The following is a 25,742-nucleotide window of genomic DNA, read 5'->3' on the forward strand; positions in this document are numbered from 1 at the left end:
CCTGGGCAAGTTTCCTCATCTGTAAAATTAACTGGAGAAGGAAATGGCAAACCATTCCAGTATCTCTGCCAAGAAAATCCCAAATGGGGTCATGAAGAGTTGGACCCGACTATACAACAATCTCTACAATAATTTCCAGCTTTAAAATCCTGTGATGTTTTGGTTGGTTGGTTTGTGAAACGATTCCTTCCAGCCTTTCAAAGGTAGGGCACCCACCTGCCAAGTCCTCAGCATTTGTGAAGGGACCCCAAGAATGAGGCCAGTGCTTTAAAAACATCTCAAAATACATTTTACTCATTAAAGTTTAGATTTGAACTCAAGAACGCATCTTTAAAATAGAAGTCCTCTCCTGAAGGTCAGTCACACTGTAGTCCGAATTAATTTAATGCCATCACACCAGTTCACTGAGGAGGGATCATTTATTGGCATAGTCACTTGAGAGCAATAAAGTGAGACTGACCTAGCTGGGGGCAGCAGTCTGACAGGATGGGTACCAGAAATGGGGACAAAAGGGAGAAACCTAGCTTGAGGCTGGGTGAATCAATATTACTCATTTTGCCAGTAAAAATTCTTGTCTCCACTCCTCCCATCCAAGCTGGTGCCAGCACTCCCTTGTACTAGATGTACTCTGACCAACTTATCTCTTTTGAGATAACTTTCAAGTCCTACCTTTGCCATTCGCCAGCTTGGGGGCTTTAGGCAAAAGCTCTTAAAGAGACCTCCGTTTTCTCCCTTTGCAGAATCAGGGATTAAAGGAAAAGCTCTGGAAAGTTCCTTCTAGCTCCAAGTTTTAGATAAGCAGTTTTCATCCAGCGGTACTTGGGAACGTGTGTGTGTGTGTGTGTGTGTGTGTGTGTGTGTGTGTGTGTGTGTGTGTGTGTGTAGGGTGTTTGTTTATACATTCTCTGTGTATCTGGCTTCCCCTGTTTCTGGGTGGCACAGTGTCATTCTCTTCCCTGGGGCTCACCAGCCTCCCTGGCATTTGGTTTGGGGCATAATTTCTGGGGCCAGAGCTCTGGTAGAAAAATCAGAGCAGTTCAGAACAAGCTTTCGGTCCTGTTTGCTGGGGAGATGATTGGTTTCCCTCTAAAACGTGTCCCTGCCCTTGCCTTCATAGAAGGGTCCACGTAGCTAGTTTTCAGGAAGGGGAATAGAGTCAGAGATAGGAGGCTGGTCCCTGTCCTCAGAGCACTTACAGTCCAGCTAGGGAGACAAGACCTGGGTCCACCAGACCAGGTGGAGTCACGGAACTCCATTGTGGGAAGGGGTTCCACTGGCCATCTTCAGGACAACACACTCAACCAGTGATCTTTTGCTTAAAGACCATGCATGATGCTTTGGCCTAGCTCTACTGTCACAAAGTTCTGGACATCAAGTCTAAACCTGCCTCTTCCCAATTGCTGCCCCTTATTTCTAGATCTGCCCCTAAAGAAGGGACTGTGGAGAAGTAAGAGGAATGGATGCTTCTCTTGGTGCCTCAGGCTTGCTTCCACATTGGGTGAAAGGTCTATTTTATAGAAAAGGTCTATTTGTGTGTAAAAGCTTTCTGCATGCCTCTGGTCCCCCCATCTCCCTTCATGGTCCTTCCCCTTCTGTGACCCGTCCATTGAGTATTCCTTGCCTTCCTTGAGTAATAGTAATATGATTGCTTTAATCTTAGTCCTTCCTTCCTCCCTCCCTTCTTTCCTCTCTTTCCTTTCTTCTTCTTCCTTCATTTCTCTTCCTCTCATTTCTCCCACTATCTCTCTTTCCCTTCCTCCCTCCCTCTCTTCCTCTTTCCTTCCTTCCTTCATTTCTCTCTTCCTCTCATTTCTCCCAGTATCTCTCCTCTTTTCCTTCCTTCCTCTCTCTGTCTCCCCCTCTCCCTCTCACTGTTTCCCAGGCAGAATAGCATCACTAAGAAGTGTCTGAGATCATATTTGAATCCAGGGCATCCTCCCTCTAGGCTGGGCACTCTATCCCCTGGATGCTTTCCTCATAACGCCCCACCCCTCAAGAAAGACAGTGAAAATACCTATTTTCCTATTTTTTTGGATAGAAGGGAAGTGACTTGCCCAAGATCAAGGAGTGTTAGAGGCGCCTCCCAACTCCCACCCAAACTTAGTGTCGTTCCACACTTGTGTGTGGCACCCGTACAGGCTAAACGGGGTGGTGGGCCAGGGGGAAAGAAAGGAAGGCAGCCAAGCTGGGCTCGTTTCCCCTCCTTGGATCTCCTTCTGCCCCGCAGTGGAGGCTCTTGCTCGGAGACAGTTAAAGGAAGCGGAGAGTAGAGGGCCCTCCCTCCAGCTGTTCTCTCTCAGCCTTCCCCAAGCCCCGGACGGTACATCTGCTGGGGCCACGTGACACGGCAGCTGCTGGCCCCTCTGCTTCCCCTCCCCTGTCTGGGGTCCTTCCCCTGCCAACGTTGCACTCGCAGGCCCCAGCGAGGCGCTGGGGCTGCCCAGGCTCCGTATGCCCCTCCGCAGCAGCGGTGACCCAGATGCGGGAGGCAGGAGGGGCCGTGGCTATCCCCGGGGAGGCCCAGCGGAGCCCAGGGGCCGGGGACAGGCTCCGGAGCCCGGAGTGAGTTCGCTGGTGAGTCCCTGGGACAGGGTCCGCGGGTGCCCGGCTGGCCCATCAGCAGAGTTATGTTCCGGCCAGGTCCGAGGGCTGCCCAGACCGGAAGGGGGGTGGTCTTAGTGTGGGGCTGCGGGGGTAGGAGGAAGAGTAAAGTTCGGGAGCCTTCTGTTTCTGCCAGTATTCTGGGAAGGGGCAGACCAGTCGCAGCCCCTAACCCCTCCAGCCTCATCTTCGGACACCAGGAGTTAGCTAGGTGGGGCCTCAGTCCCAAAGCAGCGGACCAGGAACTCCCAGGAGGGATGGATGGAGCCTGGGCTGGGTTCGCCCCTGAGGACAGAGGAAGGAGGGGGGCCGGGCCTGTATCTTCCTGGGCTGGCTAGCATTGAGGGGAGTGGGGAGGGGGGCAATACCGCTTAATGAGACTTCATTAGGACCCAAGGAAAACCCAGAAAATAAAGGAGAAAAAAAATGTGTGCGTGGGGTGGGGGAGCTGTTCTCATTTTCCCCAAAAGGCACGAGTCACCAGCTCAGCCGAAGTTTCTCCCCGAGGCCCATCTCTTCCCCCCTGGTTTGTTGGGGGTTCGCTGACCCACTCATTCAGAGATTCAGGCACCTCTGGGGCCCGAGACTGCGAGTGGGTTCCTCCTTCCAGCTTCTTCCAAGGGATTCATTGTCGTTTGTGCCTTCACTATCGCCCAGTCCCGGTCTCCCCGGTGCCTCAAAGCTTCAGGCAGTCGTGTGGGTGCGGAGCTGCCCCCTGAGCCCCACGGCTACCCCAGGGCTCGGTATTCCAGAAAAAAAGGAAGCAGCTCCGGGAGGTGGGAGTGGGGGCGGGGGCGAGGGGCTTTGGGGCTTGGGCTGTACCCCGGGATAGGCTGAAACGTGCTTCATCTCACCCCCCTTCCCTAGGTCTTGCAGGTGGGCAGGGGAGAAGAGGAATTTTTCTATGCTAGGAGGAGATTCGCCAGCTGTGCTCTCCCTCTCCCCGCAGGAGGTCACCGGAGGCGCGGGCTCTCACCTAGGCTCCGGGGGGCCAAGATCATGAGGCTGAGGCGGAAGGCGGACGCTGCGCTCACCTTGCTCCTGGGCACGGCGCTCTGTTTGCTCCTTTACTCGCAGAGGGAGCCAGGGACCCCCTCGGCCAGCCTGGCCAGCGCCCGGGATGGGATGGTCACCGTCCCAGCCCCGCCGCCCTTCCCCACGCGCCCTGGCTGGGGGCCAGAGGTGGCGCGCGCCTTCCCAGCAGCCGGGGCAGCGCTCCCTATCTATGAGGCGGATACGCCGGAGCCTCCGACGCCCTCGGGGCCCTTTGACTTCCGGCGCTACCTGCAGGCCAAGGACAAGAGGCGCTTTCCGCTCCTGATCAATCAGCCGCAGAAGTGTAGGGGGCTGCGAGGCGGTCCGGGGCCGGACTTGCTTATTGCGGTCAAGTCGGTGGCCGCTGACTTCGAGCGCAGGGAGGTTGTGCGCAAGACGTGGGGCGCCGAGGGCGACGTAAGCGGGGCGCGGGTGCGCCGGATCTTCCTGCTGGGCATGCCCCGGGGCGCGGCAGGGCTCGGGATGCAGGCCCAGGAGAACTTGCTTCGGGCAGAGGGGCGCGCTTATGGGGACATTCTGCTTTGGGCCTTCGACGACACCTTCTTCAACTTGACCCTGAAGGAGATCCACTTCCTGGACTGGGCGTCCACCTTCTGTCCCGAAGCACGCTTCGTATTCAAGGGCGACGACGACGTCTTTGTGCACGTGGAGAACCTGTTGGAGTTCGTGGCGACGCGGGACCCGGCCCAGGACCTGCTGGCTGGGGACGTGATCCTGCAGGCGCGGCCCATCCGCGCTCGGGACAGCAAATACTACATCCCCGAGGGCGTGTACGGGCTGGGCGCTTATCCGGCCTACGCGGGGGGCGGCGGCTTCGTGCTGTCCGGGGCCACGCTCCGAAGACTGGCGGCCGCCTGCGCCCAGGTGGAGCTCTTCCCCATCGACGACGTCTTCCTGGGCATGTGCCTGCAGCGCCTTCGCCTGCCGCCAGAGCCACACCAGGCCTTCCGCACTTTCGGCATAGCGCGGCCCTCTGCAGCTCCGCACCTGCGCACCTTCGACCCCTGCTTCTACAGGGAGCTCGTGCTGGTGCACGGCCTGTCAGCCGCTGATATCTGGCTCATGTGGCAGATGCTGCACGCCGTGCCGGGGCCCGACTGCGCCCGTGTCCGTACTGCCCCGAAGCCCTTCCGCTGGGGCTCCTAGCCGCAGAGCCACCCGTGGTGGGACCAGAACCGGAGATTCGAACCCGGCACCGCTGTGCCGCGGGGTTCAGAGCCTTGCTAGGTTCTTAGCCTGTAGGACGAAGGCCCCTCTAGCGTTAAATCCTCTGCCTGCCCGCATCACGCTCCCTTTTAAATCTCTGGTGCTAGCAGGGCAGGAAGACGCGCCAGTCCACCCACGAACATGTGTCCCTGCCAGGACAAAAGCCCACAAGGAGCTCACATTTCACGGGGGAACCCGTGTGCATGTGGATAGGAATGAGACCTACAGGTTACTTGCTAAGGGGGGGAGGCACCAGGCTCTGCAGAACCCCATTCCTTTCCCAACAGGCAGAAGAGCTCAAGCTTGGTGGAGGCCCCGTTTGGAGCCCTGCTCACACCGGTGACCTCCTCGGGCTGGGCTGAGCTTGCTGCAGGGAGAGGCAGCTTTTATACTTGGCCCACCCGGATTGGTCTGCTGCCCAATGGTCTGCTCTCAAGGCCTGGACAGCAGTTGGCCCCAGATCCCATCATCCCAGTCTAGTCATGGAGAATAGAAGGAACCCAGGCCAGCTTCTGGTGCCTGGAGCCAGGAATTCCAGCTGTGTCACTCTGAGCGGAGGGCGTCTGGCTCAGCCTTTCCCTACTCCAGCTCTTTTTGGCCTCCCTTTACCCCTTCCATCCCTTATTTCTCCTCCTTCAGCCCCAGGTCAGTGCCCAGTCCCACCTGGAGGCCAGCAGCAGTGGAAGAATGCAGGCTGCTCTTCAGGCAGGGGAGTGTGTAGGTGGATTTGTGCCTGTGCACATTGAGGAATGTAGGTGGATGGAGGGGTCCCTCGGCTTCCAGCCCTAACCCTTCTTGTTCCCTGGCAGTTTAATCTGTATCCCAGTGCCTGGCATGGGTGTAGTTAAATGCCTAATAAAGCCTCTTGATTGGCTGCCAATCCCCAAACCCCTGAACGGGCTTTGTCCTCTCCCCTGACAGGCCAACCCAGCTCGCCTGCCTCCAAGGAGTTTGTTCCTAGAGGACAGGCTATTTCAGCCAACTTTCAGTATCTGGAAGAATCAGGACCAAGTAATGGGGACTGGACCGGCATCATAGATTTGGGGATGAAAGGTCATTGGGGCCAGGCCCCTCATTTCAGGTGGAGGAAAGAGGGGTCCAAGAGGTTGACTTGTCCAACTGGACACAAACTGCTGAACAATCCCACTGTGGGTCTCGGCCCTGGAAGGGCAGTGGGGAAGTCATTTCCCTCGAGTGTGCAATGAGCCAGCTCCAATTCTTGGAGATCCCTTCTAGCTCTGTGACTCACAGTTTTAGGTTTTCTCCAGCAGCAACATTCTTTGATTCAAAGAGCTTGCCCCAGATCTTTCCCCATCCTCAACCTCCCTGTCTTTGCACTCACTCTATCCCCGTCCTCGTTATTCCAGCCCTGCCTGCCCCAACCAGGGTCTTGCACAAAGTAGTCATTTAGTCAGTTTATTTCATTGAACATTTTCCTGGAATGGTCTATGGCTGGAAGAAGCCTAGGTCTCTGCAGGCTGGCGGGGAAATGACCTGTCCAAGGTAACCCAGCTTGGGAGAGTTAATGGCAGAACCATGGTCTACTAAGCCTGATAGGTAGGACCAAGATTAGTTTTGTGTGAGTTCTACTGACTGAAAAGCCAGTGGGGATCTGGGCTCCAAGATGAGAGCTTGTGCACAAAGTCACTGTGACCAAGGTAGGCTCTAGCTTGGGGGGAGGAGGCTGGCCTAGGTCAGTCATTTACTGATTACAGAAAAGTGCAAAGAAGGGGTGGGGAGATGGGGGCTGATGAGGGGGTCTGTTCCTTCTTGTCCTGAGACAGAGGCTGGGCCTGAGGCCTAACACACAGGCTCTGGTGTGAGAAAGCTGGGGGTCAGAGGAGTTAGTCTACAGCAAGTAGACAAACTTTTTGTTTTTTAAACCCTTATCTTCCGGCTCAGAATCAATACTATGTATTGGCTCCAAGGCAGAAGAGCAGTAAGGGTGGGCAATGGGGGTCAAGTGACTTGCCCAGGGTCACACAGCTGGGAAGTGTCTGAGATCACATTTGAACCTAGGACCTCCTGTCTCTAGGCCTGGTTCTCCATCCACTGAGCTACCCAGCTGCCCCCCAAGCAGACAAGTTTGTTGGGGACTCTGGGCACATATCTAGATGCAACCTGGTGATAAGATAACACGATGGAGAAGCACAGGCAAATGTCAGTTAAGAGACAAGGAAAGACCCTTGAAAAAGATGACTCACATCTGTGGCCCCCTTACATGTCAAGAGGGAACGTGTTCCCTTCCTGGGAAGGTGGGTTGACCACTGACCTGCTCACATCTGAGGACAGGGCTGCTGCGTCCATCACTCTGGCCCCAGGGAGGGGTGGCAGGAATCCCTCTCTGCCCAGCCCAAATGAGCTAAGTTTCTGGCAGGTACAAGAATACGTCCTCCCAGACCACTGATTGCATGCCCAGAAAGTCACCAAAAGCACATGCCCCCAAAGCAATCACACCCAGTCACTGTGCCGGGCTCCAACCAGTGCCCAAGAGCTGAGTGCCAATTTATTAGCCTTTCAGGACACATGCACCTCTGGGGAATGTACAAAGGCGACTAGAAGGCAAGGAGGGGTAACAGGGCAGGCCGAGGACAGGTGGGGAAGCAGGCAAGGGGGCCAACTTGGAGAAGGGCAGCTCCTAACAGTCCTTTCTTTCCTTAGCCCTTGGCAGGTGGATTCCCAACTGTGGTTTCGGTCGGACAGTCTAAAATGCCACAGCCCATGGGAAGACAGTTTGGTAACAGGGATCCCATACACATACACGCATACACACAACACACGCACAGCACTGTTCTCCTTGCTCCTCCTGGTCCTGGATCCAAAAACAATAGGTACCAGGCTCCTTTCTCATTCATCAGTAAACTATTCAGGATTATACTGTACATGAGTTAAAGTTACAAAAATGTCTTATTTACAAAAATCTGTACACACATTTGAAAAACCTCACAAAATTGTTGTCTATGTATCACAAGTTGCTACATCAAAATATTAAAAATGGGATAAAATTATACATTTCTTGTCAATTTGTTTTTTCTCTCCTAAAAAGGGTTAATTATTTTCAGAGACTCTACTTTCCCCAAAGAGACCTGTATAGGGGTATTCCAAATCCCCGGTCCAGCCTCCTGGTCCAGCTAGAAGAGTATGTCGAGATCTTCGGGTGAGGAACCTCTTCAGAAAGGGGTTAGGGGAATAAACTGTACAGAATGCTGAAATGTAACAGAGGGAGAAGATGTCTTTGGCGAAAACTTTGGCATTAAATAAAAGATGCAGAAGGGATGGAAGGATGAAAACATGCCCAGGAGAGGGCAACTCCTCATTCTCTCCCTTTCCCGTCAGTGGTAAGGGCTTGAGTTCTGGGGCCAAAGTTGTCCCAGAACCATCGAGGAGGCTCTGACCTTGGACAAGGTCGGCTTAGACTGAAAGATAAAAGGAACAATGGAAAAGATGCACCGTTCCAACGAGGATGGTTTCCATGGGGAAGGGAGAACCAGAAACAGAAGGGACCACTTGCTCTTCAGAATAGGTTTCTATCTAAACTTTAAAGCGCATCTAAGTGGAATCCGAGCCTGGTTGCCAGCCAGTCCAGACCACAGAAGAGCCTCTTCGGAGTTAACGAAGTTAGTTATCAAGTCATTAAAGTGGATGTAGTGCAAATGTCACAACCAAGTAATACGCACATGCGACTTGCTTGTAGTTTGAAAGTTACACAGAGATTCACCCGGTGCCAGAAGCCAGGACACATATGCTTGTCCTGTGGGCCCCACAACAACTGGTGGATGTGCTCTATGTAGATATAGGTTTATATAGAAGTAGATATAACTTTGCTTTCTTAAATGTGACTACTACATCAACATGGCAACACAAACACACGGACTAATTGATACCTGTGTCCAGATGCTTCAAGGTTCAGAGTTTGTGCTTCTAAATCTCTGCAGTCACTTTGTGCCCTCAGCTGTTGTGCCACCCTGCCCGCCCCAACCTGACCCATCTTGCCAGGGAAGAAGACAGTCGGCCCCTGGGAGCAGGGCTGACCAGGCTGGGAGGAAAAGATAATGGGACGGTCTGAGCCCTCGCACCCCTAAGTCCAGTCCTTTCACCACAGCTTCCATATTGCTGGGAAGAGTCAAGGGCTACCACTCTGCGCTGCCACCAGGAGGGTAAAAAGAAAGAAAAAGCCACTTAGTGCTCCCTCTTCTCCAAGTGGCAGCAAATCAAGGCACGCTGTATGGTCAGGTGGCATCCCCAAGAGGCCTGGGGAGGGCTGAGGAGAAGAAGGGCTGTCCTTTACGGGAGCTCTGCTGTCCTCATGTGTGTGCTGGGCTTGGGTGGGCCATACAGGGTCACTGATGCTATGTGGTTGTTCTGCATGACCTGGGCAGGGAAAGGGAAAAGTCAGAGCCAGCCCCCACACATATCACCAACTTGGATGCTACTGGCTGGCCTTGACAAGATGGAGCCACCCAGGCTTGACCAGGCTACAACTCAACTAAGCTGTAGGGTCCCTCCCAGCTCTGACCTTCTGGCCTAAGATCTAAGGGACCTTTCAACTCTTATGTTCTAAGTCTAAGGTTTCTTCTGACCTGAAAAGTCCAAGAACCCAGGATCCCTTCCATGCATCAAATCTGCTCAAACCACCCCACTGCTCATCTGTACAATAAGGAGGTTAGATGACACCAGGAATTCTTGATCTTGTGTCATGGACTCCTTTGGGAGGCTGGTGAAGGGCTTCAGACACCTCAGAAGAGCATTTTTAAATACATAAAACAAAACGTATAGTATAACAAAAGCAATCAATTATATTGAAATATAGCTATCAAATAGTAATAATTCCAAGTCATAGGGTCCGCTCCCAAATCTATGGGCCTATGGACTCCAGGTTAAGGACCTCTAGACTAGAAGATCTTTAAAATACTTTCCAGAGGGAACAGCTAGATGGCTCAGTGGACAGAGAGCCAGGCTTAGAGATGAGAGGTCCTGGTTCAGAACTGGACTCAGACACTTCCTAGCTATGTGACCCTTGACAAGTCACTTAACCCTCACTGTCTAGGCCTTATCTCTCTTCTGACTTGGAACCAAAACACAGGACTGATTCTAAGATGGAAAGTAAGGGTTTAAAAAAAAAAACCACAAACTTTCCAGATTAAAAATCACATATATGGTAGGGAATGTGCATTCAGGGATCATAGGTTCTTGGGCTTTGTATTATAGTCATCTACAAGGGCCAATGGGCACATCTTATCTTTCCTTACCAGAAAGGCCTCTGAAGAAGGGATCTTGTCTTATTTGATGGATATTTTTTATGTAACTCTTATTTTACATTCCCACCCCCCCAGTTAACATGAATGTTTTCCTCTATTTCCCATCTCCTCCTCCACTAAAAAGAAAAAAATCTTTGTAATAAATATGGATAGGCGAGCAAAACAGCCATGTCTCATTTTGCATCCTGAATTGTTCATCTCTGTTAATAGGTGGGTAATGTCAACAAGTATTAGGTAATTAACAGAGCCTGACCATCTCTCAGTACTGAGCACAAAGCTTTGCAAATACTATCAGGGCTTTCAACATTTATCAGATATCATTTGGTGCAAGAATAATTATACCCTGAAAAGTTACAAAGATGTCAAAGACAATCCTTTCCTTTAAGGCACTTATAACAGGAATGAAGGAAGGGATGCATTTAGTTCAAATAAAATCACATACTCAAATATTATGAATCTCCTATCAACACAAAACCCTGTCTAGCCTCAACACTGAATCCAGCCTCTCAGAATAAGGGAAGCCAAAATTGCTCACCTCAAAGATCATTCTCTGTAGTCCAAAACAAAATGTTGACCCAAATGGGTTTGTGTTATTTGGTGAAGATGACCTTCAGAAGGAAGAGAAAAAAGGGATAGTGTTGAGACATCAGAGAGGCTGTTGATACCTTTATCTGGGGATAATGGAGGGTAGGAAACTGAACCTAGGGAAGAGAGAGCTGGGATGAACACTAGAAAAGATAGCATATCCTAAAGCACCAAAAGAAAGCTCAGGAAGAGGGTCAGCCCTCCTCATGTATGCTGTGTGAATGGTGAGGAGGCATAATCCCAATATTGTAGTCATTCCTATGGGGCAAATCACATAGTATACTACCCCTTTCCATTTCCTCCAAGGAAAGTTAAAATCAGGTTAAGATTAATACTCAAGGTGGCCTTTAAATAAATGGAAGTTGGGATGGGGGTGAAGTATGTATGTGAGTCTTTTTCTTGATGATACTCTTGGGTGGAATTAGTAGCCAATTTATTATTAAATCAATACTGGCTGATCAGCGGAAGAGACTTGGGGTAAATGATCTCAGCAAGATAGTGTATGATAAACCCAAAGATCCCAGCTTATGGGACAAGAACCCACTATTTGACAAAAACTGCTAGGAAAATTGGAAAACAGTATGGGAGAGATTAGGTTTAGATCAACATCTCACACCTCACACCAAGATAAATTCAGAATGGGTGAATGACTTAAATATAAAGAAGGAAACTATAAATAAATTAGGTGAGCACAGAATAGTATACTTGTCAGATCTTTAGGAGGGGAGGGATTTTAAAACCAAGTAAGAATTAGAAAAAAATTACAAAATGCAAAATAAATAATTTCTATTACATTAAATTAAAAAGGTTTTGTACAAACAAAACCAATGCAACTAAAATTAGAAGGGAAACAAATTTGGGGAAAAAATTCTTTATAACAAAAAACTCTGACAAAGGTCTAATTACTAAAATTTATAAGGAGCTAAATCAATTGTACAAAAAAAATCAAGCCATTCCTCAATTAATAAATGGGCAAGGGACATGAATAGGTAGTTTTCAGACAAAGAAATCAAAACTATCAATAAGCACATGAAAAAGTGTTCTAAATCTTTTATAATTAGAGATACACAAATCAAAACAACTCTGAGGTACCACCTCATACCTAGCAGATTGGCTAATATGACAGTAAAGGAAAGTAATAAATGTTGGAGGGGATGTAGTAAAATTGTAACTATACCCAAAGGACTTTAAAAGACTGCCTGCCCTTTGATCCAGCCATACTACTGCTGGGTTTGTACCCCAAAGAGATAATAAGGAAAAACACTTGTACAAAAATATTTATAACTGTGCTCTTTGTGGTGGCAAAAAACTGGAAAACGAGGGGATGCCCTTTGATTGGGTAAACAAATTGTGGTATCTGTTGGTGATGGAATAATATTGTGCTCAAATGAATAATGAACTGGAGGAATTCCATGTCAACTGGAACAACCTCCAGGAACTGATGCAGAGTGAAAGGAGCAGAACCAGGAGAACCTTATACACAGAGACTGATACACTGTGGCACAATCAAATGTAATGGACTTCTCTACTAGCAGCAATGCAATGATCCAGGACAATTCTGAGGGAAAAGAACACTATCCACATCCAGAGAAAGAACTGTGGGAGTAGAAATACAGAAGAAAAACAACCGCTTGATCACAGGGGTTGTAGGGGATATGATTGGGGATGTAGACTTTAAACGATCACTCTAATGCAATTATTAATAATATGGAAATAGGTCTTGATCAATGGCACATGTAAAATCCAGTGGAATTGTTTGTTGGCTACAGGAGTGGGGTGGAAGGAGGGAAGGGAAAGAACATGAATCATGTAACCATAGAAAAATAATCTAAAATAAACAAATAAGTAAAACTATAAATCAATCAATCAATCAATCAATCAAACACCTGCCACTACAAGTCACATTCAGTTCCTAGAGAAATTGCATTGTTGAGCTCTTACATAGTATAGGGCCTGTCCAAATATGGAACTTGGACTCATGGCCTTGATTTGTAATCAAAGAAATCATGAAAATAGTGAGGCAATAATACAGTGCAGTAGAAAAAGTCCTGGATTCAAAATCAGATAACCTCAAATACTCTGCTGGTTATTCCCTATATGACACTGGGCTAGGCATGTAACCTCTCAGGGCTTCAGTCTCTTAACTAAAAAATGATATGGCTGGACTAGAACTAGATGGTCTCCAGCTCTCAATCAAAACATGATCTCTAATGTATCCCCCTCCAGCTCTAGATCCTGACACTAGGATGGAGAAGTGATTTTATCGTGTGGAGGGTAAAGTGTGTTGGGTGGATCCCCAAAAGAAAGGTTATGTACCTTTATCCCATTTTGTACATTTTAAGTATATGAACTATTCAAAAAATAGGCAAAATTTGCTGGCTGAAGGAAGGGGCATGGTGTTAACTTCCATGAACATTATGATTTCTTCCAACAGGGCTGGCTTTGTTTTTCCTGGCTTAAAGCTTATAGGCTTGGGTCCTCGTATAAGGAAAAGAGGACACACAGGTGATCTCTCTGCCTTGGGGTCTGCCTGGAGGGGCAGGGGGAGAAGGAGTGCCTCACCTGTGAAGCACCACAGGCTTCTCTACAGGATGTCCAAGGAGATCCTGGATACTATCCCACTGCAACACAGAAACACAAAAGGGTAAAAGTCAGGAAAGCACTAGGTTCTCTTCCTGAGTCTTACCCAGAAAGGAGGCTGCCATGACCCTGAGAACCTGACACCTTCTTTGTGGTTATGGAGTTTAGTGAATGGCCTAATGGTTCAGGGAAGCCACAGCAAGCTGCACATGGGGAAAGTTAAGGTGTTAGGTTTGGTCTTAAAGCAGAAATATGGAGATACTGAGTGTTTAGAAGCACTGTGGCATAGTAGGAAGTATGCTGGACTGAAAGTCAGGAGGCATCAGCTGTGTGACTATCAACAGTCAAGCCATCTGTTTTGGCCTTAGTTTCTTTCTCTGTCAACTGAGGGAGTATGACTGCATGTTTGCTAAAGTCATGACAACACTGATAATTCTTTCTGTTTGAACTTTCCTTGTTTTCCAGTTTTTTTCTAGTTTTCTAGGTCTTTCCAGTTTGAACTTGCAGGCTGTCCATATTGGGATATACTGGCTGGAAGCTTGCCAGTGGCCTCTACCCAATAAACCTCAGGACAGAGTTTAGGATCTGAGGCCTAAATTTCTGAAATCAAGATGGAGGAAGGTGCAGATATTACTGGCAGCCAGACTTCTGCTCTCCACAGCTAGGGTGATCCATCAGTACAAGATAAAGATAGTGGTCACTGCTCAGAGAGCCTTATATGCTGCCTGGCTCTAGACTTCTCAATGGCTCGGGTCCCCATTCTGCATGGCTAAGAGAACTTACCTTGCTATAGGTTGTGCAGGTCTCAGTCTGACAATCAGCACTTTCTGAGGAAAGAATAAAAAAAACAGACCTTTGGGAAACTGTCTAATAAGGGGCTGGTTGTCAAGTTAGGTTCCAGTAGCCAAGTAGAAGATCTGGAGTCAGAAGACCTTGGTTCAAATCTTAGCATTGGCCCTTACTAGCTGTGGGGAACTGGGCAAGTGGCTTCCCATTACCCAGGCCTCCTCTACAAAATATCTTTTTTTTAAAACCTTTACCTTCCTTCTTGGAATCAATACTATGTATTGGCTCCAAGGCAGAAGAGTGGTAAGGGCTAGGCAATGGGGGTTAAGTGACTTGCCCAGGGTCACACAGCTAGGAAGTTTCTGAGGCCATATTTGAACCTAGGACCTCCCATTTCTAGGCCTGGTTCTCAATCCACTGAGCCACCCAGCTGCCCCTGACAAAATATCTTTTAAGGTTTGCTATAAAGGCTGTGTATTCTAGGAGTTTGGGACATAGCTAAGAAATACTCTTGCAAACAAAATTATTTAGAGAGCTCTTAAGTATTTGTAGAAAGAAAAAAAAACACATATTTTCCCTAAGCAAGTCCATCAGCTTTTAGTCCTTCCCCAGCCTTGGACAGCTGTGAAGATCTCTTACAAGTGGCTGCCAGAAGACTTTGGATGGGAGGTGGTTTCTCCTAGCCCAGGACCCACCTGTACTTTGAACCTGAAGCAGACTATAATAAGGCTAATTAGGGGAGAAGCAAAGGGTCTGGTCCCTAGGAGGGCCACTTAAATATAGAGAGGGGCTCTGAGCCCCTGAGGAAATAAAGTATAGCCCATCTCATCCCAGGAGGCCTGCTTGGAAGTCAAAGGACAGAAGTCTATCTGGAATGGGCAGGGTTGAATGGAAGGATGTGGTAAGGAATGAGACTGAGAAGAGAAGTCCAGATAATTAAGGTCAAGAGGAATAGTGACTATTGCAATGTTGTGCCCAGAATAGGGTAGAAGCTATACAGTGATGGAGTTACAGTAAAAAAGCTCAATACTCCTGCCATTGGTAATGATGACAGATCCTTCCTCCTGAACAGTTACCAGGGTAGCTCTGGCTTCTGAGCTGAGGCAGCAGAAGCCACTACAGTTTCATGGGTATCTCTCAGACTTAGCAAAGACAAGTTAATATGGCACGTTGGAGTATTAGTAAGGTCTGGCTTTGAACTTTGAAGACCAGGATTCAAGTCCTGAGTCTTCTTCCTATTCATTTTAACCCAGAGCAAATCATTCCCCCTCACTAGGCCTCAGTTCTCTCATCTGGTAAATGGGAATTAGCTTATACCCTCTACCTTAATTTATTCTTTAACATATCTGTACATAGTGGTATGTAGCACCAGGGAAAATTATCTGAAAGCCAGGAATGGTGCTAAAAGAACAAGCTAGTTCTCGTCCTTTCCTTCCACAAGTCACTTGGAGTATAAAAGGGTTTGCCTCAACAAGAGAAGAGGGGAGGTGTTCCTGTCTTCCTCTGACTGTAAGAGATACTGCTTACCTCTCTTAATGGTCAGGGGGATCTTGAACTCGCAGCGGTGATAGCTGCAGAGAGAAGACACACAGACAGAGTCAAGGGCTAGAAATACTCAGGCAGCAAAGCTGACTGCGCAGAGTAGCTAAATCCTGGCCTTCTGACCATCAGTGGTTTTTTAAATGAAAATTTTTTAAATTTTTCAATTATCAAGCATTAATATTTTTCCCCTCAATTCCTAAACTGGGAAAAAAGAAAAACAAAACTCTTGGTACAAATAAACACAGTTAAACCTACATGCCCATAAGCATGTATTTCATTCAGCATATCAGACTATCCCCCTGAGTCAGGAGGTGGCAGCATTCTCCCTCATTAGGCCTTAAGCATCATGCTTGATTATGATGTCAATCACAGCTCTTGATTCTTTCAAAATTGTTCCTTTTAAAACTGTTCTTATTCTATAAGCATCCTGTTTCTGATCCCCAGCAGCAGCAGCAGTACATAATGAAATGTTTTGCTGGTGCTCAAACCAGGGTTCAACATATGACCATCACAGACACTATGTCAGGAAAGCAAGGTGGCTCAGAGGATTGAGAGCCAGGCCTAGAGACAGGAGGACCTGGGTTCAAATGTGGCCTCAGATACCTCTTAGCTATGTGACCCTTAACTTAAGTCATATAACCCCCACTGCCTAGCCTTTACTGCTCTTCTGCCTTAGAACAGACACTTAGTATTGATTCTAAGACAGAAGGTAAGGGTGTAAAAAAACAACATAATGTCAACCTTCCCATCAAAGACCGATGATATCATTAAGGTCAAGTGGAAACCTGGCAACTCTTACAATTAAACAGGGTTATATTTGCTCGTGTGAGGATCCCAGTTACTGCAGTAACTGGTTCTAGGTTTTTTTAGTTAAAGCAGAAGGAAAACAGGTAAGGCTCAGGAGGTATCTAAATACTTCTCCTACATCGGCAGCCTTATGTAATGGAAAGGGCACTAGATTAAAAATCAGGAGACCTGGATGCTAGGCCTGAGCAACCTGACACATTATTGAGGCTTCCTTAATCAGGCTTACTGTCTTAGGAAAGTCTCACATCAAAAGAGAACTCTGAAAATACTTAACATGGCTTTCTATGTTCTTAATACAAGACAGCACGTAGGACACAGAAGCCTAAAGCATTAACAGTGAAATATTCATTATAAAAGAAACCTGGAAAGGGATGGGGGGGAAAATTCATTTCGTCCCATCTTTACTTCCAAGATGCTGGTTGATAAGACTTTGGGGAGCCAGAAAAGGAGTGAAGTTTAGTGGCTAAGACTTAAATCAAGAAAACTAGTACATACATATAAAGGGAAAAGTATCTTGGCTTTAGGGTCAATCTGGAGCCAGTCAAAAGGTTATTTCCTTCAAGTCAGGCAGTTAGAACCACTGGTATTAAGAGTCTCTAGAAAAATGCTCCCACTGCATTTTTCTCCTCCACCCCATCCCCTGCTGCCCCCCAAATCTAGTAACATTTAAGTGAGGGCAGAATGGTTTATAGTGAAGGATGGAGAAAGCATTTGCACAAAGCTGCCAAGCAGCTGTTGCCTGGGGATCAGCTTTTGTGTTTGGTTCCCTGGTACAAGTCACTAGGGAATCTCACCCTTGCCAGGAATCAACATTTATACAGATTTCCCAAAGTCAAAAAGTAAAACCCTGATGGCCTGCTTTCTGGCATAGCCAAGACTGGTGTGTCATTCCAAAAACCCGTGTCCTAAGAGGGTACAAGCATACTCACATGTTGAAGTTATAATGCCCAGGGTAATTGGTGTGGAGGACAAATTTTTTCACTTTGTGTGTATTTGCATCAAAGAGAATATCCTACAGAAAAAACAGAGGCTTGAAACAAGAAGGAAAGTTAGCTTGTGAATAAGAAACCTAGCTAGATCCTAAACACTGCTGGATGCGGGTGAATTACTAGGCTACAATGAAGAGCACTGGATCTAGTCAGGAAGACCTGAATTCAAAAATCAAAATTTCCTAGCTGTAGGCCTGGCAAGTCACTCCCCTCCATCAGTTCCCCATTTGTAAAAAGGGGACAATAATAGCAACTACTTCCCAGGGTTATTATGAGGATCAAATGAAGTAATATTTCTAGAGTGCTATCTAAATGCCAGCCATTGCTCTCATCTCTTGTCTTCCTACCACTGTATGTAATTTATACTCTCAATCTTCTGTGATGGATAAGAGAAGTCCAGGGAGAAATCTGGACCAAGAGCTTGGACTCACAGAATATCTCATTATAGTGCTAAGAATGGGGTCTTAAACAAAGAAGCCTTTAACTGTCACTGAAAGTCTAACAATAATGAGAAAGAACTTAGACTCTAAGTGGTAAATAACTGCTGGCTATTGCTATGTGGCTTCTCTCCTGGCTTCATTCAGGTCTGTGTTATCTTTGGCTAGACCTACAGAAAAGAGAGAGGACAGGGAAGATTGCTTCTCTGGTACACACTACATAGGCCTTTTTCTTGCCACCTGACTACATACAAAGCCAATCCATAGTCAAGGTTGGGATCTGAGCCATTCTGACATTTGTGATGGTTCAAATGAGAAATCTCAAGCTACCCTAAGAGTAGCCTTCTGGTGCCTCACTTTAGTGTGGTGTCTCAGGGGTTTTGCCTTCCCATGTGACCCTGGTGTGACCAAATGCATGTCCATGGGGTCAAGCCTAGGTAAATGAGGAAGGTCCAATCACCAGAAGTTCCCTGTGAGATAATAATAAACTTAAAGATTTGGAGGCACTGTGCTGTGCCCTGGTGGAAAATGTGCTCATACAAAACCTTAGGTCTTTTCAAGTCTTAAAGTCTGAGGAATCATAACTTACCACTCCAAGTGTGAAATAGTTGAAGAAGTAATCATTACACTTTGATGGAACTTGCTTATGAGGAGAAGGAGAATGAATCTTCATCTGTTACAAAATAAAACAAAATTCAAACAGTTACTGAGGCTCATGGAATAAAGTAAAATCTCTGAAATTGCATTTATAAAAGCTAAAAAAATAAGTTCCCCCTTGGGTTGTATATTGAAATTTCATTTATTAAAAAGCATCCTAAAAACCTATCCCACCTTAGATCTAAATCCTATTGATGAAGTTTGCTGACTGATGGGGAAGAAATCATGTATGGAATCTGAGTTACTGAGGACTGCTTGACTTGAGCAGAAACAGCAAGTCTGCTAACCATACAAGGTCCCCTGAAGTAGGGAGGGTTGAGTAGCACTGTTAAATACAGGAAGTGGAACAGAAGAGAGGGAAGTGCACACAGTGGAAAACCCAAGACCATAAGGAAGACTCTTAGTTTGTATCAGGGACATAGAATTATACTTATGAAGCTCCGACTAGTTATTAATTTAACACTAAATGAATAAAATCCACTTCACTTGGCTATTTTTTCCTACCTTGTCTTCTGACTTGTAAAAAACCTTGTGTGGAGAGCCCAGAGTACTGAGAACATCTTGGCACGAATCTCCAAAGTACACTGAACGTTCAAATACTCGCATCTTGGCATCTGCTAAAACTCCCGGGCCACAACCTATGGAAGACCAAGGAAAGCATTTAGGTTGCTGGTACCTGGCAAGGGGCTGTGGGAAAGTGGTTTTGGGTAGAGGGGAAAAAGAGGAGAATAGGTAAAGCAGGATTCACTAATGCTCTCCAGGGCAGAGTAGGGGTGAGGTCCTGTTCAGGGCAATCCCAGGAGAATAACTGAAGATTTCACTCCTCCAACCAATGACACATGTACAGTGAGTAGTAGTAGTTGGGGCCAATGTAATAACAGACCAGAGTTATAATGGAGTGTGACAAATGCTGTCAACACATTGCTAGGCTGACAATCTTATGAACATGGTTACCTCCTCCAAGATCAAAATCTACCCCTTCCTTGTGTTTCTGTGACTCATTCTCCCTTCTAATTCTCCGAAAGACTCCTTTGATGTACCAGGGACCTTCTTCTCAATGTCTTTCCATTGTAGCTCTGCATTCAATAGGTGTTTAATAAATGTTTGATGAACTGTTGTAGATGTCAATGAAACAAGAGTATCCATCAGTTATATATTGCTTTTGCTCCGTAACCAGTCACCCTCCTCTTCTAATCCCAATCTTGCAGGTTATCTCCTTGACACTGCTTTCTAGAACAAGCCTGATAATATACTTTTCATGCCTCTTCACACCTGCCAGAAGTCTCTCCATGCTCTATGAAGGATTTCCAATTCTAACTCTTTGGTGCCTGGAATTCCATGACTTTCAGTTATCTAGCACCTCTATCACCTACATTAAAACGATAGTTCTCTGAATATAGAAGCACTCTGTGATAGCAAAGAACTGGGAAAGGGAGTGCCTATTGACTGGGGAATGACTGAAGACATTATGGCGTGTGAGCACGTAAGTGCTACTGTGTGGTAAGAGATGATGACTTTAAATGATGACAGGAAGACTGGAATGAACTGATGGGAGATTGAAAAAAAAAAAAAGAAAACCAAGAAAATTAAATAGATGATACCAACAATGTAAATAAAAGCTGTTTACTAAATGGAAGCTGAGCTTAGTAAAGAAGGTCCCAGAGAGCAGACCTAAACAAATCTGACCTCTTAGCTGAGAGAAGAGGACTAAGACAGAATGTGGTAAACATTGTTAGAAGCAGCCAACAGGGGCAACTAGATGGCTTAGTGGATAGAGTCAGGTCAAGAGACAAGAGATTGTGGGTTCAAATGTGACCCTGGATGAATCATCTAACTCCAACTGCCTAGTCTTTACCACTCTTCTGCCTTGGAACTGATAGTATTGATTCTAAGACAGAAGGTAAGAGTTTTTTTTTAAAGTGGCCAACAGATACTTTTACTTAATTTTTTATCTGGAGGCAGGTGAGGTCCCTGTTTCTCCCACCAATGACTGTATAATAAAGAAAAGGCACCAAAATAAAACATACTTAAAAAAGAAGTTGGATGCTCAAAGGGCTTTAAAAGACCATCTGCCCTTTGATTCACCATACCACTGCTAGGTTTATACCCCAAAGAGATAATAAGGAAAAAGACCTGCACAAAAATATTTATAGCTGCACTCTTTGTAGTGGCAAAAAATTGGAAAATGAGGGGATGCCCTTTGATTGGGGAATGGCTGAATAAATTGTGGTATCTGTTGGTGATGGAATACTATTGTGCTAAAAGGAATGATGAACTGGAGGAATTCCATGTGAACTGGAAAGACCTCCAGGAATTGATGCAGAGTGAAAGGAGCAGAACCGGGGGAACCTTATACACAGGGACAGATACACTGTGGCACAGTTGAATGTAATGGACTTCTCTACTAGCAGCAATGCAATGATCCAGGACAATTCTGAGGGACTTATGAAAAAGAACATTATCCACATCCAGAGAAAGAACTGTGGGAGCAGAAACACAGAAGAAAAACACCTGCTTGATCACATGGGTTGATGGGGATATGATTGGGGATTTAAACTCTAGGTGAACACCCTAATGCAAATATTAATAAAAAAGAAATAGGTCTTGATCAACCACATATATAAAACCCAGTGAAACTGTTCATTGGCTACAGGGGGGAGGAGGGGTGTAAAAGAGGGGGAAATGGAGGGAAAGAACATGAATCATGTAACCATGGAAAAATATTCTAGATCAATTAATTAAATAAAATTTAAAAAAGAAAAGAAGTTGGGCCTTTGTTTCAGGGAGAATCCTGGGGCACATGAGTTCTGCTATTTCCTTCTAAAACTTTCAACAAGGCTGCCTTCAACTGACATGAAGATTATTCACAGAAGAATTCTCAGAAGAGATGAAAATTGGTAGGCATATAGGTTGGTCGTTATTGATATTTTATTGGTCACCTTTTTGGGAAAATAAGATCTAACTTATTTTCTAAGCATTTGGTAGCCTTTCTTTCAGGTATTTGAGAGCTAATTCTTTAACAATGTCAGAATAAGGTCATATCTAGCAGACTGTGGTACAGAGCTCAATGTTTCAATGCCATTTCTACTTCCTCATATAGTGTATCAGTGCTTGTAATGTCGAGTGTGGTGACTGTCAATGAAGGTAAAGAAGAGTTTGTCACAGAAATCTTGACAAGATCTTTTTCATTTTGCCTCCTAGTCTCATCCTGTTGTGGTATAAGATACTCTAAGGATGACCCGGCTTTATTAGGTTGGATGGTAAGTTTTACCCTCATTAACAGGTCATAATTGTCTATTATCTTCTTCTATAAGGTTTTTCAAATGAGTCTGCAATTAAAAGTGGTATTGCTATGGGCTTCCTAGTATCCTTTGCTTTGCTTGTTGGCTGAGGCAGTTTCTGGACTTTGTTTTTGCTAACATTTATATATTGGTAAACTGTCTCAGAAATTTATAATAGTCTATTTCTTTTCTCATTCTTTGATAACAACAGCTTGATTAAGTAAGTAAAGCTGGGGCTGCCTCAATCACATATACTCTTTTCATTTTAAAATTTTTTTGCTCTATTTCAGTATTGATTCTGCTGCTCTTTGCTTGTTATAACAGATGACTTTATACAGACACATTTGGAAATGACTTGTATGTTATTAACTAGTTATTTTCTATCTGAAAGAATTTTGTATAGATTGGAAGCTTCAGTTCACTGGGCAAGCCATTCTTATGACTGCAGCATGATTTTTTTTTTGCTATCCTCCTCAAGTCACTAAATAGTTTAAAAAGAGTTACTACCATTTTGTTTTACTTCTGACCTGTGCTTTTGCTAATTATTATAGGATACCATATTATACTAATTCCTAGGGAGGAAATTCAGTCTATCAGATGAATACCTGAGGCACCAAGTTGAGTGAATTGTCCAGGTCCACAGACATAGTATGTGCCAGAAGCATGACTTGAACTCATGTGTCCCTGACTCTAAGGCTAACTATCTCTTTATACCCTCTGCCAAGGTTCTTCTCATTAAAAACATACACTGACTTCAGATTAAGATGGAAGACCTCTCCCAGATCCCAAATATTTCCTTTTCAAGAACACAAAACTCCAACTGAACCAAATAAGGGAACCATAAGGTGGGGACCTTGGAAGCCCTGGGAAGTAGCAACAAAGAGTAGCAAAGCAATCTTCAGAATGCTTCAATAGGGACAAACCAAATCCCAAGGCTCTGAGGTCCCAAATGCTCTTTACAAACATGACACAGAAGATCCTGAAGACCCAGAGCTCTGGACAATAAAGATTCAAAAACCTAACTCCAGGAGGTGAAAGTTGGCACAGGAAGTCAGGAACCTGGGAGGTTTGGGAAAGGACAGGATGACACTAAGCAGAGCCCATCACCTTACCCAAAAGACACCAGAGGCCAAAGTATAGCTCTAGCACCAACTCAGGAACTAAAGCAAGAGAGAGAAATAAATCTAAGGAAATACAGACATACAAAAAAAATGACTGAAGATCCAGAAATCCCCAAAGGAGTAGCTCCATAAATACTCCAAGCAGTGACTAAAACAAGGAAAAAAAAAAAAAAAACAACCTTTCCATAAGAAATGAATACCTAGAAGAAATGAAATAAGAAAAAAAAAATTTTTAGATGAAGAGAAACTGGTAAGCTTTATAGAAGTTAACAGACTCTCTGAAAACTAGAACAGACAAAACTGAAATCAAAGACTACAAGAAATGTTAGAACAAAATCAGAAGATTAAAAAAACAACTGACCTGGAAAACTGATCAAGGAAAGATCATCTAAGAATCACTGAATTCCATGAAAACCATTATTTAAAAAAGAGGCTAAATACTATATTGATAGCAAGAATCCACTGATAAACTTCCCTAAAGAAACCCTAAAAAGGAAAATATTAAATCCAGTTACAGCCAATATTCAAAGTTCTTATGCTAAAGAAAAAATACTGTAATCATTTAGAAACGCTTGGAACTAGAGTCTGAATCATATATGACCTGGAAACTTCTATTATAAAAGTGAGATTTTGGAATACAATATACCAAAAAGATAAAGAGAGGCTTAAAGCCAAGAATAACTTACACTGCAAAGCTGAATACAATCCTAGTTGAGGGTGGATGGGTAAGATGGCTCTTTAATGAAATTGAGGACTTTAAAATATTTTGATATATGGACCAGAGCTGAGTGAGAATTCTGAAATAGAAACAAAAAGAGTCCAACTAATGCTAAAAATGCCTGATGGTGCTGTTTTAACATTCTAATAGGACTTAAAGAAACAAGCATCTCTTCAGAACCTAAATATTATTTTCAAAGGAAAAAAAACAAGTACTTATTAAGTGTCTGTTATGTGTCAAGCATTGTGCTAAGTACTTTATAAATATTGTCTCATTTGATCCTCAACAGTCTTGGGAGGTACTATTATGATTCCCATTTTACAACAGAGGAAACTGAAGTAAACGAGTAACTTACCCAGAGTCACAAAGCTAGTGTCTGAGGCTGGATTTAAGCTCAAGTCTTTTCCCTCTGCTAAAACTCTCAGAAAGGAACCAATTCACCCACAGATTGTTTTTTTTTTCCTTATTTGATTTCTGCAATATTTGTTTTTCGTTCTTCTTAAAATCCCTTACCTTTTGTCTTAGAATGAATACCATGCATTAGTTCTAAGGTAAAGGAGTGGTAAGAGTTAGGCAACGAGAGTTAAGATAACACAGTAAGTGTTTGAAACCATATTTGAATCCAGGACCTCCTATCTCCAGGTGTGACTCTATCCACTGAACCACCCAGCTGCCCCTGCAATATTTTTAAATTCCCTTTGAAGCAGCAAGGTTGGCACAGTAAACAGAGCACTAGGCATGGAAAGTGGTGGGAAGGTAGGCATCAGATGAACTTCATTCTTACATCAAACCAAGACTGAAACATGAGTGTGCACATGCACACACACTTACTCTCTGGTGTAGCAGCACATCAGACTCAAAGGAGAAACAAGCAGTGATGGACAGTTGCAAGTAAAAATAAAATTTCCTAAAGGAGATGATTCAATAAGGTCACTGTGTGGATTTACAAAGATGATTTTTCCTCATGTGTTTTTAAAAAGTAGAGTGAGTGAAAAGAGGGGAGAGAATAATAATGATAGATTAAAAAAAGAGGAACATTGGGCAGCTGGGTGATTCAGTGGATTGAGAGCCAGGCCCAGAGACAGGAGGTCCTGGGTTCAAATCTAACTTCAGACACTTTAAATCTGGGCAACACCCCCCATTGCCTAGCTCTTACCACTCTTCTGCCTTAGAACCAATACACAGTATTGATTCCAAGATGGAAGATAAGGGTTAAAAAAAAAAAAAAGGAACATTGAAATCTTTTTAAAAACACACAAAAAGGAACAGAAGGAAGTTCTGAAGGAAGTACATATAAGCAGGACAGTTTTGAAACATGTAGAATTAGAATATGGCCTTTTATTTATTTTTATTTTACTATTTTTTGAAGTTTGCTGTTTTTCACCTTATTTCTTCCATGAATTTTTCTCTAGTGTAGTCTATATATCTATATCTTATTTTACAACTTGATGAACATGGAAATATGTATTGTATGGACAGTACATGTACAACCTATATCATATTACTTGCCAGAATATGGCCTTTTAAAAAAAAGGTAAGTAGTATGAAATGGAGATTAGCAGTTTCAGAGACAATCTATTTGGTGCTTTGCTGTGTATATGAAAATAGTCTATTTTTGGTGTTTAGGTTCAGAATAAAAATGTAATTTAAATAAAAGAACATGCTTACTTAACTTAGAAAGTCTTATTGAGTTCACCTTTCCCAGCTCTTTTATTTGTTTGTAGAATCCCATAAGCAGCAATTGTCTTTGTGGTAATCTTTTTTGCAAATTATTATCATGAGTACTGCAATATGAGATGAGCAAATGCCTTATGAAATGATGTTTCTTGCTGTCTTCAGATGAATGCTAAAACAAACTTAACCATTTCCTTTATTTACTTCTCCAAGGATCATCTGATAGTTGTTCTTCACTTATCTGCAACTTCTTTTAGTGTTCTGATTTCATGTATACACATATTTTCATTTATAGTGAGAATGTCAAAATTAATATCATTCAGTATCTCCAGTAATATGACAATTTGTTGGCTACTCATTGGACACAGTATACATGTGGGAGATATGTTAACATTTGAAGTCAGTCAAAACTGAAATCTTATTACCTTTTCTGCTCTCTGCATA

The 25,742-nt window shown here is 44.7% G+C and overlaps 2 protein-coding genes across 3 annotated transcripts in view; one reads left to right on the top strand and one right to left on the bottom strand.

Moving 5' to 3' along the window:
- Positions 1 to 3,600: 3,600 nt before the first annotated feature.
- B3GNT9 (UDP-GlcNAc:betaGal beta-1,3-N-acetylglucosaminyltransferase 9) lies at positions 3,601 to 4,803 on the top strand. The gene has a single exon (XM_044660599.1). It carries the CDS (start codon positions 3,601 to 3,603, stop codon positions 4,801 to 4,803), a length of 1,203 nt encoding a protein of 400 aa, XP_044516534.1.
- A 2,527-nt stretch (positions 4,804 to 7,330) lies between these two features.
- PHAF1 (phagosome assembly factor 1) overlaps positions 7,331 to 25,742 on the bottom strand; it is a 63,113-nt gene continuing 44,701 nt past the window's right edge. For both annotated transcript variants that reach the window (XM_044663230.1, XM_044663229.1), the window contains 8 exons: positions 19,009 to 19,142; positions 18,437 to 18,520; positions 17,351 to 17,433; positions 15,600 to 15,643; positions 14,070 to 14,113; positions 13,269 to 13,327; positions 10,657 to 10,729; positions 7,331 to 9,234 (listed from right to left, as the gene is read on the bottom strand). In XM_044663230.1, coding sequence (XP_044519165.1) covers positions 9,148 to 9,234; positions 10,657 to 10,729; positions 13,269 to 13,327; positions 14,070 to 14,113; positions 15,600 to 15,643; positions 17,351 to 17,433; positions 18,437 to 18,520; positions 19,009 to 19,142 — 608 coding nt within the window. In that variant the 3' untranslated portion in view covers positions 7,331 to 9,147. The remainder of the gene's footprint in view (positions 9,235 to 10,656; positions 10,730 to 13,268; positions 13,328 to 14,069; positions 14,114 to 15,599; positions 15,644 to 17,350; positions 17,434 to 18,436; positions 18,521 to 19,008; positions 19,143 to 25,742) is intronic.

The sequence above is a fragment of the Gracilinanus agilis genome, chromosome 2 (assembly GCF_016433145.1).
Source record: "Gracilinanus agilis isolate LMUSP501 chromosome 2, AgileGrace, whole genome shotgun sequence".
NCBI lineage: Eukaryota > Metazoa > Chordata > Mammalia > Didelphimorphia > Didelphidae > Gracilinanus > Gracilinanus agilis.